The 11,763-nt window shown below is 39.8% G+C and overlaps 1 protein-coding gene across 1 annotated transcript; it reads right to left on the bottom strand.

The window, feature by feature from the left end:
• Window positions 1-5,810: 5,810 nt before the first annotated feature.
• PODANS_0_440 (uncharacterized protein) lies at window positions 5,811-7,864 on the bottom strand (the record flags this gene model as incomplete). Its single annotated transcript, XM_001903831.1, has 4 exons — window positions 5,811-6,194; window positions 6,254-7,267; window positions 7,338-7,697; window positions 7,748-7,864. The coding sequence occupies 4 exons, from the start codon at window positions 7,862-7,864 to the stop codon at window positions 5,811-5,813; spliced, it is 1,875 nt and encodes a 624-aa protein (XP_001903866.1).
• Window positions 7,865-11,763: the final 3,899 nt, after the last annotated feature.

Raw genomic sequence — 11,763 nt, 5'->3', positions numbered from 1 at the left:
GTACTGCCGTCGTATCCTCCCGCCTCCGCTTACGCACTGCTGTATTTTACAGCAACCCTATATAGGTTCTATATTATAGGCCTATCAGGGCTTACTAGCTAATAATAATAAAATAATTATAGAGTTTAATTATAATAAACTTTATTATTAAATTATTAAAATTAAAAAATATAATAACCGGCGTTAAATATAATAATATATTAACGGTAATCGATAAGTTTATTAAATAAATATATTTTTTACTTTATAAAAAAACTTAATCGGTAAAGTAATTAACAAATATAGTACTATAGTATATTATATTAATATATATATAGCCGAAAAAAATTATTATAGACCGCGATATTAAATTTGTATTAAAATTTTAAAAAGCGTTAATAACGAGGCTCGGAGTACATAAATAAAGTGTTTTCGGTTTACTACCCTTAAACGAACTATTAAACGGAACGGTTTAATTAAATTGTAAAATAATATTTATAAAATTATATTAATTTCGAATAAAATAATTAAATTAAATTATTATTTAAAATATAATTAATATATAATATATTACTAACTAAAATAATTAAAACTATATTATTTTTTATAAATTTTACATATAAAGTAAACTTACGGTAAAAATTAAATATAAAAGTATTTAGGGCTAAAATTAAAGTAAATAAATTATATATATTTTATAATAAATTTAAATAAAAATTAAAGTTTATAAAAAAAAGGATATAGAAATATTATAATACTAAAAAGCTCGAGGAACTTTGCTTTAAGGGAGGGGATATAATATTCCTTTCTATACGTAATTTATATACTAAAAAACCTAATAAGAAACTAGACTATAAAAGAGTAGGCCCGTTTAAAATTAGAAGGAAAATCTTAAAAACGGTATTTAAATTAAAATTATTTAATATAATATATTTATAATTATATACCTTTTATATCTCACTTTTAAAACCCGTACTATACGTAAATGAAACTAATATATAGGCTATAGCGGAGAACGAAAAAGAAAAATATAATATAAAGGAAATATTAAATTTACGGTTTAATAAAGATTAATTAAAATATTTAATTAATTAATTAAAGTATTTAATTATAAATAATTTATAGGAACTAGAAGTAAATTTTAATTACTTAAATAAATAAAAGAAATTTTATTAATAATATTTAAACCGATTAAAACCTAAATAAAAAAAAATCTTTAAATTACCGTTAAATAATAATAATATAAAAAGTCGAAAATTTTAATAAGAATCGAACTTATATTTTTAATATAATAATTAATGTATTATATACTATACTATAAAGTTAGAAAATATAAAAGGGATTAAATATAAGTAATATTATACGCCTTAATTACTTTAAAAAAAGGAAAGTATGCCGTTAACGGTATTTTAAATAGCAAGGAAAGAAAGACCGGCTATATTAGGATTAAAAGATAGATCGTCCGGTAAGGCTAATTAGGTTAGTTTAGTATATCGGAAGCTTAGTTAAGGGAAGAGGCTAAAGGAGGATTAGCCGCGGAAGAAGCTTATATTTCTTTCCGCTTTAGATCCTTAATTATCCGCTTTTCGCGAGCGGTTAGGTAACGGAATGTAATAACTAAAGTATAACGCTAAATATTTATTCGTAAAAGTTTCGAAATAATTTATAATATAGCTATATAACTTTATTATTCGTCGGCGTTTAGTTTCTTTTTTTAGTAATATAAAGAAGTTATTAACGTAAAAGTAAGGCCTAAAATATTATAATCGGAGTAACCGGAATATATATAGTAATTATATTTAAAGGAGCGTTCGGAAGTGCGGTAATCGGGGATATTAAGGGCCTTATAGTAAGAATAGGGAAGTATTTTATTACCGAAAATAAAAATAGCGGCTATAAGATTTTAACGGCGAAGGATATTCGAGGGACCTTTTAGCGTAGATTTTTTAATGCGGTTAAATATTATAGAAGGATAGTAATAAAGGAAGAAAATTTATTTAAAATTATCGATAAGAAAAATAAACGAGTTAAATTATTGGAGCGTTAATTTAAGAGGGGGAATATTATATTATAACCCTAATATAAAACGGTTATAGGGCTATAGGAATAAAGAGTTAATCGGGAGAACGTATAGGGAAGTTAATTATAGTAAAGGTAAAGTAATTAATATAATTAGGGTATTAAGTAAATTAAATAAAATAATTAATATAATTAAAGTACTAAATAAACTAAATAAAGGTAATTAATATAATTAAGGTACTAAGTAAATTAAACCGAGGTAATTAGTAGCCTTAAAAAACTAATTACGGCTTAGTATAAGGACTATATATACGGAGGAACTAGCTAATATAAATAAACAGTTCCGTAATATATAATTTAAACTTATATTTATAGCATTTTATATTTATATTAAAAACATTTTATTATGCACTATCTAGTTACACCGAACTAATTATTAAAAATTACCTTTAACCTATATCCCTTTTAAAGGTTCTATACAGGGGTTCGTTACAATACTATATTTAATTTTAATATTCCGTATAAACGTAAATTACTCGGTAATAATCTACGGATCTTTATACTTAGCCCCTTTAATAGTCGTATTTATACGTAAAACGTATATAGAGCTATAATTAACGTTTAACGAAGTTATATACCTAGCGTTAATTAGTAGGGGGCGCGTCGCGTATACGTAATAGTTAGTTAGTTATATCTTTTACGCTACTTAATTTAGGTAAGAATATATATATAGATAGCTTAACGAACGTACTAAACTATCGTCTTTTCCTCCAGATCCGTTAAATTACGTCAAGTTGGTCTAGAATATCAGCAGTCTGTATTAGGCTTACTAGCGCGCCGGCGATAAATGGGTAATATAAGGCATAGAAGTAGAGCCTCGCTATAGCTCTTAAGGCTCTAGCTTAGGGTTATTTTTAAAGGCTTCGAGTGCAAGAATAACTTTTACTTCAATTAGAATCGAAGACATCTTGGTATGGTGGAGGAAATCGATGTTGCAGGTAGAGAACTATATCGCGTACGAAATCGATCCACTCACATTGTCGCGATCCGCTCGCGTGTAGTATAAAATACGTTATTCCAACTTTAGCGAGTGTTGAGAGGCGAGTGATCAGAGTCTTTACAAGCACATGACCGCACCGCTCAATATCACCTCGATGGCGCACGCTGGAAAGTGAATCTTCGAGGAGCAACGCTTGAAAAAGTTGATATTAATAAGGTATCTTGTAGAAAGGCATGGCCCACTTGATTTAAAAGCCACACACCAGTTACTCTAAGGGTTTTGTTGGTTATCGTCTTTTACCATAGCTACCCTTTGGCTTTCTTTGGTTTTATACAGTAAGTACGTTATTTGCATCGGAAGTTTCATCTGCCTCTTTTTACTCACCGATTGCTTGCCCCACACACCGTGAGTGAACTTGAAACCTTTTAGCAGTATGTGTAAAGGCTATGCCAAGACCTCTTGCGCCTGTGGGATGGGCTGATGGCAGAGCCACAAGAACAAGCTGATAACGTCTTATACCTTCCTACCCAAAAAGACTGGGGGTAATTGCAAAGAGCACACACTTACTCTACGGTCATGACTCAGAGTACCGCAGTTGCTAATAGCGACCATTTTATGAACTGAAACAGAGTCGGAACTGCATGTCCGCAGTGTTTCTAAGCGAATGAGTCGGGCATACATCTGCACGAAGAAAACATACATGTTGAAGAGATGTTGTGAATGTTTGAAGTAGGAATAACCCATGCTCAGTTTAATATGTCTATGGGCAACTTCCTAGCGAGTTATACCCCAGACTACAGACAGAATAAACAAAATCCTTCATACTCCCCCCTATCCCCAAACCCTAAAAACAACCCTCTTCCCAAGCAAGAACTCCCAAATTGGGGTAGCCTTCCGTGATCTCAGCCAGATCTTGGGCAGGTATCTTTTCCAAGTCGTCACGATAATCAGGGTCATCCCGGTCGATAATTTTGGACATGACAATCAAGTCGTCCTCATCGCCATGCCAGACATACCGCGATGTCTCCATTCGTTTCAACTCGTCCTTGAAATCGAAAGCATTTGCATGGCGGGAATCATCGAGCGGCCTACCGTCGTGGTACTCCTAGATGCCAGGGCGGACAGCAACCTTGACGTTCTCCACCTGCCGCCATCCCCTACATGTTGTTTTTTGAAACCACTACTCATACTTCGGACCGTCAGCCCGGCGGCGAACTTCAACAAAACCACCTGACTTGGCGTTAAAGGTCCGACGGTTGGGAGGGGCTGGGATGCCGTAGCTGGGTCTGTTGATATGCCGGTCGATGATCCAAAAGTTAGGAAAGTACTGCTTGGCCACTGTTAGGCTGTACTTGACGTCGAAATCGTAGAAGCCGTGGTACTCCTTGGGACCCCAGTCGAAGTCCTCATTGGGTTGAACTCATTGGGGATTGAACTCGATGGCGATGTGCGTGGCAGAGAATGGCACGGCATGTGCCCACTTCGGTTCCGGCACCAAGAAACTTCTCGGCATCGGTATCTCTTTGGGCAATACATCACCAATGACGACAATCAAGTCTTTGAACCTATCAATCGAGACCCGGCGGGTGCTCGGGCTGTCCAAGGGGTCAAGAGGAATCTCGATCTCCCGTGTTTTGCCCGCAACTCTGCCCATTGGCAACCTCCCCAGGCGGCCGAGCCGTGCTATCTCACGGCAAGCATCGGCGCAGCTTTCCTCGACTGTGTTCTCAAAGATGTAGGCGGAGAAGTTCCTGGTTGCTGTGGTCGACAAGGCATAGCCAAAATAAGTTGCTGTTTCTTGGGGAGTGACCATCTCGTTGGCGGCGGCTGGTGTGGCATTTGGCTTCAGAACCCGTATCTTGTCGACAAGATCGCTGTAGCTCAGCTCTGTATAAATGATAGAGGTGGTGGTTCAGTAGGGCGAAAATATGCGCGCCCGGCTCTGGCTTCCTCAAAGATAGCCCCAGATCTGATCCTTGAGTTCCTGAGGGAGATACGGGAAGTGCTCAAAGCGTTGCATCTTGGGAACAGACTATGGTTGAGAGAAATTCAGGATTACCAAAGAAGTTATGTTAGGAATGCTTTTCGTTGTTCTGCGTTTATAAGAACCTACTCTTGCCAAGATATTGAAATGAAAGATGTGATAGCTCTCATAAGATGTCTAAAAACGAGAAGGAGAGCGCGGATGTGTAGTTGGCTGGAGGTTCACAAAATCACAAGCTCTCGTGAGGTCTGGTATAGGGATAAAGGGGAACAAATCCATCGTTGGAAAGGAAAGAGAATCTATGGGTCGACAAGTCGACCCATTCACTTCAGGATGTGGGAAGACTCGATGATAACAGCCAGACTGTGAGGCTCCTGAAATGACGCACATGCTGAGTTAATTGGCGAGGATATCGCAAAGAGCAGCAAGAGACCATCCCAAATTTATTATCATATGTCGTTTAAGATGGACTTGGTATGGGTATGATGAGTGTGCCATGAATTGCTCCTAGGGCTGGACCAGCCTCTGCTGCAGCCAAGTCCTCCACAAGACCTCTTCGGGCTCTGAGATGGTTCAGGGAGGTGACCCCTTTATACCAGAATGAAGATTGGTCTGACTGTCATCAAACGCCTTCCTTGTAGTCATGGCCGAAACAATGTGCCAATGCCGATTTGCAAAGGAGACTTCTCAGGAAAACATGTTGGGATACCTTGACCAAACCTGATGCCCGCAGAAAACCATTTGGATCACGAAAGCAAGGTACCTATTCTGATATTGGTTACATTAGATACCTAGGGTAGGCACCGACAGCGCCACATCGCCCAAACCTCACCACCGCCTAGCATCCGCCAAAACATCCACACTCGCCTTCTCACTCAACAAAAACGTGCTCAGCACCGGGAACGCCCCTGGCGTCTTGGGAAACGCACTCCCATCCACCACCCTCAACCCATCCACGCCCCTAACCCTAAACTTGCTATCCAACACCGCCAACCGATCCCTATCCCCACCAATAGCACAAGTACTAGTAGCATGATGCCCAAAACTCTGATCCCTCGCCCACTCCTTATCCCCAGCAAAACAACCCGTCCCCCCGTCACAAGGCGGCTCAGTAGTCGTCATCGGCCCCGTCGGCCCCTCCACATTCCCATAAACCCTCCTCCCCCAAGCAGCTGCCTCAGCCAACGCTCCCAAATCTTGATCAGCCCCCGTCTGGAACATCTCAAAGTTAATCAGGGGAGTATCTGCGGATTCGCACTCCTCAACCTAACAGTCCCCGCCTGGGAAATAGGATTGATCTTTACAACCGAAAAGCCAAACACCCCCAACGGATCAGGAGGGATAGCCACAGCCGCATCATTGGGCCAATACCCCCTGAACGCAAAATTCGCCAGACTAAACACGAGAATGTCAAGCTCCCCGTCACCGGAGTAGTTCGTCTTGAGCATAAAAGCGTTTGTGTTTGCCGCCGGGCGGGCATAGGGGCCAAGACCCTGATACCAGAGGTCGATGCACGGATCTGGGACGCCGGGAGGGCCGAAGCCGAAGAAGCATTCTGGCTCGCCTGGGATGGGGATCGTGAAGAAGGGTTGGTTGTCTTTTGCGATGCCGACGACGGGGTATTCCGGGTTGTCTTGGAGGCGGGAGCCAACGCCGGGGAGGTCGACTAGGACGGAGATATTGAGCGAGCGGAGGTGTTCTTTTGGGCCGATTCCTGAGAGTTGGAGGAGTTGCGGGGTGTTGAAGACGCCGCCGGAGAGAATGACTTCTTTGCGGGCTCTGACGGTGCGTTTGGTGCCTGTGTTGGAAGGATTGTGGCGGGCGTCGGCCGAGTAGAGGGATTGTCCTTCGAGGTACTCGACTCCGATGGCACGGGGCTTCTTGTTTCGGGGTCTGTCGAAGAGGACTTTGGTTACGAGGCTGTTTGTTTTGAGGGTCAGGGGGTAGCGAGGAGATCCACTGGGTTTTTTGGCAGCCAGAGTGTCAAGGACGATGGTGCGGGCACTGAAACGACCCCAGGTTTGGTTGGCGTGGAAAGGAAGGCCGAAAAGACCTTGGGTTGTGTCTCGAGATGGAGAGGGGTTGTTGAGATCGCGAGTCACATCGGTGAGTGCGTTGTTGGGGTTGCCGCCGATGGATGCGATCATAGACCTGAAGACGGAGAGAATGCCGGGACTGCGAGAGTAGACCTCGCCATCATTTCCGTTGATGTCGAGATAGCCATTGAATCCATGGCCCAGGGTTCCGGGTGGGAGATAATGGTTCCTCTCAACACGCGTGAAGATCTTGCGAATGTTGTCACCGCTGTGGAATTGTCAGTTCTCGACAAAGCCGCATATCTTGTGAGGGGATCACCAACCTCCAGCTGCGGTCACCCGTTTTCCTCCAAATTTCATCCCAGGTGCTCTTGCTGGGCAACACTGTAACGCCGGCGTTGATGACCGACGACCCACCGAGAGTCGCGCCGCGGGGGTAGAAAACACCCAAAGGCGTGGCATCAGCTGGAGCAGAGCTTCCATTGCCAACGAACAAGGTCCCGTCAGCACGTCTCCATGTCAGGTGGTTGTTCTTCAGCTGCTGCGTGTCGTCGCCATACTGCCTCACGTAAAATCCCCAGCGGTTGGCATTGGACGTACTGCCGACATTGATGAGCTGTGTTCCAATATCGTTGCTCTGGTCATCGCCTGCCTCCAGGAGCAAGACAGAGTATCCCGGCTTTGGCGAGGTTGGAAGCAAAGTGGAGATCCGCCGGGTCCACTGCCTACAATCACATAGTCGTAAACATCTTGATTGTTGTTGTTGCCGCCACCTGGAATAGCAAGTGCGGGGGTGGCGCACAGGGCCAAAATGGCCGTCAAGCAATGCGTAAATTTGGCTGCCATTGTTGCGACTGAAGAGAAGAAAGAACCCGATTGTAAATGTCTGGCAAAGCAATACCTCCTCTTATACCACTGCAGTCATCTTCACCTTACCAAGGAACTAAGCCATACTTAGGTTGATATTCTGCTCTCCAAGCCATGGTGCAATAGTGCTGATTTGGGAATCCGAACCAGCGCAACAGCAAGTCTGGAACCGTCATCAGTCATCACACCTTTACGTGGCATGCCAGGGGTGTACCAGCATTAGTCGGGGAAAGCCTTACCTGAACAGTCAGGAACTGCGTGCTTGTGGTGGACAATATTCTGCGCCTCGTGGTAGTATTTGCTGCAATGCAACGCTAGCTTACGCCATGCAGCTCTGAACCAAGCTGATGGGCAGGCTCTTCAGTGGTTGGCTCTGGGGAGCAGGGTTCCGAATTTGCCGAGTCGATGATCACGTTATGCCAACGCTTGTCTTTTCCGTCTACTTACGACATGTGGCCTTTTCAGCTGGACATGTCAATGAATCGAGATGCACCTAGAGACAGCCTACTGGGAAGTAGGCCCCTTTTACAGGAACCGAGTAGGCCCTTCACAAATCTGAGTTAAAAAGGGCCTTTAATAGAGTGGTTAATAAGGCGTTTTGCCAGATAACGCCACCAGGCGTTTGAAAGGCCCAGGTAAATAGAGTTATCTCGTATCTAAAAGGTCTCTCTAAGGACTTGAAACGATACCTATATAGAGTAATCTCGGGAGACATGCCTTCCAGTCTCAACCACTTTACACAGGGCAGCTAAGGAGGCGCCTGGGTGTCTCTTTGATTAGCTTGAGCCACTCGGCGGTTGTATCTTCCTCCCGTTCAACGATGGCGAAGCAACTACCCTGAAACTTGCCTTGGTACTGCCACAGGCTACCAAGACCAGAAAATACATTTACTACCTGCGTACCCCCTTTACTCACCTTGCAAAGGTTCTGAACACCGGGACACCATTGAAGTGCTCAATAAAACCGTGGAAATGAATGTATGACGTACAGAAGGGGCAGGAGATCTATGGACTTCTTGTATAACGTATTTAATAAGCGAGCGGATTGGACATGCGAGTGGATCGATTTTGTACGCGATATAGCTCTCTACCTGCAACATCGATTTCCTCTACCATACCAAGATGTCTTCGATTCTAGTTAAAGCAAAAGTTATTCTTACACTCGAAGCCCTTAAAAATAACCCTAAACTAAGCCTCAAAGCTATAGCGAGGCTCTATTTTATACCTTATACTACCCTTTATCGCCGGCGCGTTAATAAGCTTATACGATACGATATTCCAATTAACTTACGTAATTTAACGAATCTAGAGGAAAAGATAATAGTTTAGTACGTTTTTAAGCTATCTATATATATATTCCTACTTAAATTAAGTAGCGTAAAAGATATAACTAATTAATTATTACGCGTATACGATACGCTCCCTATTAATTAACGCTAAATATATAATTTTATTAAACGTTAATTATAGTTCCGTATATATTTTACGTATAAATATAATTATTAAAGGGCTAAATATAAAGATCCGAAAGTTATTACCGAATAGTTAATGCTTATATAAAATATTAAAATTAAATATAGTATTATAAATAACGATATTTATAATTTCGACGAAATTAAATTTATAATAAATATTATTTTCGTAAATATAGTAATTATAATTTCGGACGGCTTTAATAAAATAAAATTAATTTAATTTAATAACTATAAGTAAGTAATAATAATTTAAAAAATTAATACCCTCGGTTAAATTATTTTATTTTTTATTATTTTAATTATATAGTATTATTTTATTAATTAATATACTAAATATAATTTATTATTTATTTAACGTATTATAATTATTAATAATAATTAAATTATTAATCTAATAAACCTAAATTAAATTAAATATTTCGATTATTATATAACGTTCTATATAAAAAATAAATATTCATTATTAATCTTTAATAACTACGAAAGTTATTATTTAATTAAATTTAAAATATTATTATTAATAAAATAATATTATTATACTTTATATACCTTTATATTTCTTTTACTTTTTTTATTACTTAATATTAATTACTTTAAACTATTAAAATAAATATATAACTACTAAATTAAAAGCTTAATATATATATATATTAATTACATAAATAAATTCAAATTTCTTTATACTTTCTATAAAACTTTTTTCGCTTTTATAAAAAAAAAATATATAAAATAATTTTATAAATATTAACTTTATATTATATAATTTAAAAAAAATACTTTTTAAATTAAATATAAAGTTTTATATATCTATACCCTTATCTTTAAAGTTAAATATAATATTACTTTAGGTATTCTAAATATTATAAAACCTTTAAAAAATTAATTTATAATTAATATTTATTAAAATTTATATTATTAATTATTAAAATAACTTTTTAACTTTAATATTAATTATAGTAAATTAATTTATTAAAAATATAATAATTATAATATATTAAGTAACTCTCTTTTAATTAAAGGTATCTTCGCTCCGTAAAATAAACGAGGTACTAAGTAAGCGCCGGAGAGTAAAAAAAATATACGTATAGTTTAAAGGATTACTTATTATATAAAATATATAGGATTTACTGGACTAGAAGGCTGTAGGTAGAGAGGTGGCGCAAAGAAAGAAGCAGGGTGGTAGTAGTATAGGGGGAGGGCGTACGAAGGTTTAGTGCTGTGGTATGTGCGGCAAGCCTGGCCATAATATCCGTACATACCAGGAGGTTACAGAAGAGTCTGATTCAGCTGTTTCTGATGTAATTGTAGTAGGTTAATAGTGTTATTGTTTTGCAATTGAGGATGGTTGTAATAGGGTAGTGGAAATCGATCCACTCGCTTGTCCGATCCGCTCGCTTATCAAATACGTTATATGATCTTCAATAAACCCACTCTCATCCCCCATTCTTAACTCCAGCAAGCATCCAGTACAAGAGACACCATAACTAACTCTTGGCTCGGCGTGTCCTGGTCGCTGATGTAGGACATCGCAGTAACTGCATAGTAGTCGAAGCCGCTGTACCCTTCAAATCCACCGGTGAAACAAACCCGGGTTCTCTGCTGTCCTTGACCTGGGTAACTGACTATCTGCATCTTTGGTTGGTTGTGTCTAAGCCATTCATCCTCGTCTTCGGTCTCCCTGAAACGATACGTGCCGAGCCTTCCCTTCCCCCAGATCCCACAATCAAAACAGCACTTTTGTAGCGGGAAAACAATGACGAACCCAGCAAACCTCCCACACTAGCACCGCTCAGTGCGCAGCGCAGCGTTGATCTCCGGAATGAAGTATGAGGCCAGTTTGGTGGTGATTAGCGTGACGATGACTTGGTTTCCAAACTTGGTAGCGAATCGACAGTCGGGTAGATCTGTGATCAGGTAGGTGTGTGTTTGTATCTCTTGACATCCTTTTGTGCGCTGATCATCTGGCATTGCCCTGCTGTGAAGAAAAGTGGATTGATTATTTCGAGTCCTCCAAGACCCTACGTAGTGGTATTAGCCAAGCAACAATAAAGCTAATGGTAAGACGACGTGACGGGTGACAAAATGACACAGGCCACACTTTTAGATACGCATTCTGACTAGGTAGCGATGCAAGCATACATGGTTCTTGGACTCATGAAGGGATCTGCTATGCTTGGTTGGACGCCTATTACATCATCTAGCCTTCAACTACCTGCCTACCTGCCTTAGGTATATCAAATAAGGTCCCTGGCTAAGTGTCTTCTTGGCTGAGATCTGTCCACTCCCGGGTCTCGTCCTCCGCGGAATCCACCCATGAAATACAGCGGTTTTCCTCAATTCCAGGACACCAGCTAAGGGAAGGATAAAATATCCCGTCTACCCTCGTCACTGGCCTTCCACAACT

This window comes from Podospora anserina, chromosome 4, assembly GCF_000226545.1.
Source record: "Podospora anserina S mat+ genomic DNA chromosome 4, supercontig 2".
Lineage (NCBI taxonomy): Eukaryota > Fungi > Ascomycota > Sordariomycetes > Sordariales > Podosporaceae > Podospora > Podospora anserina.
The sequence above is the reverse complement of the archived record's forward strand: the minus strand, read 5'-3'. Positions and strand labels throughout refer to the sequence as shown.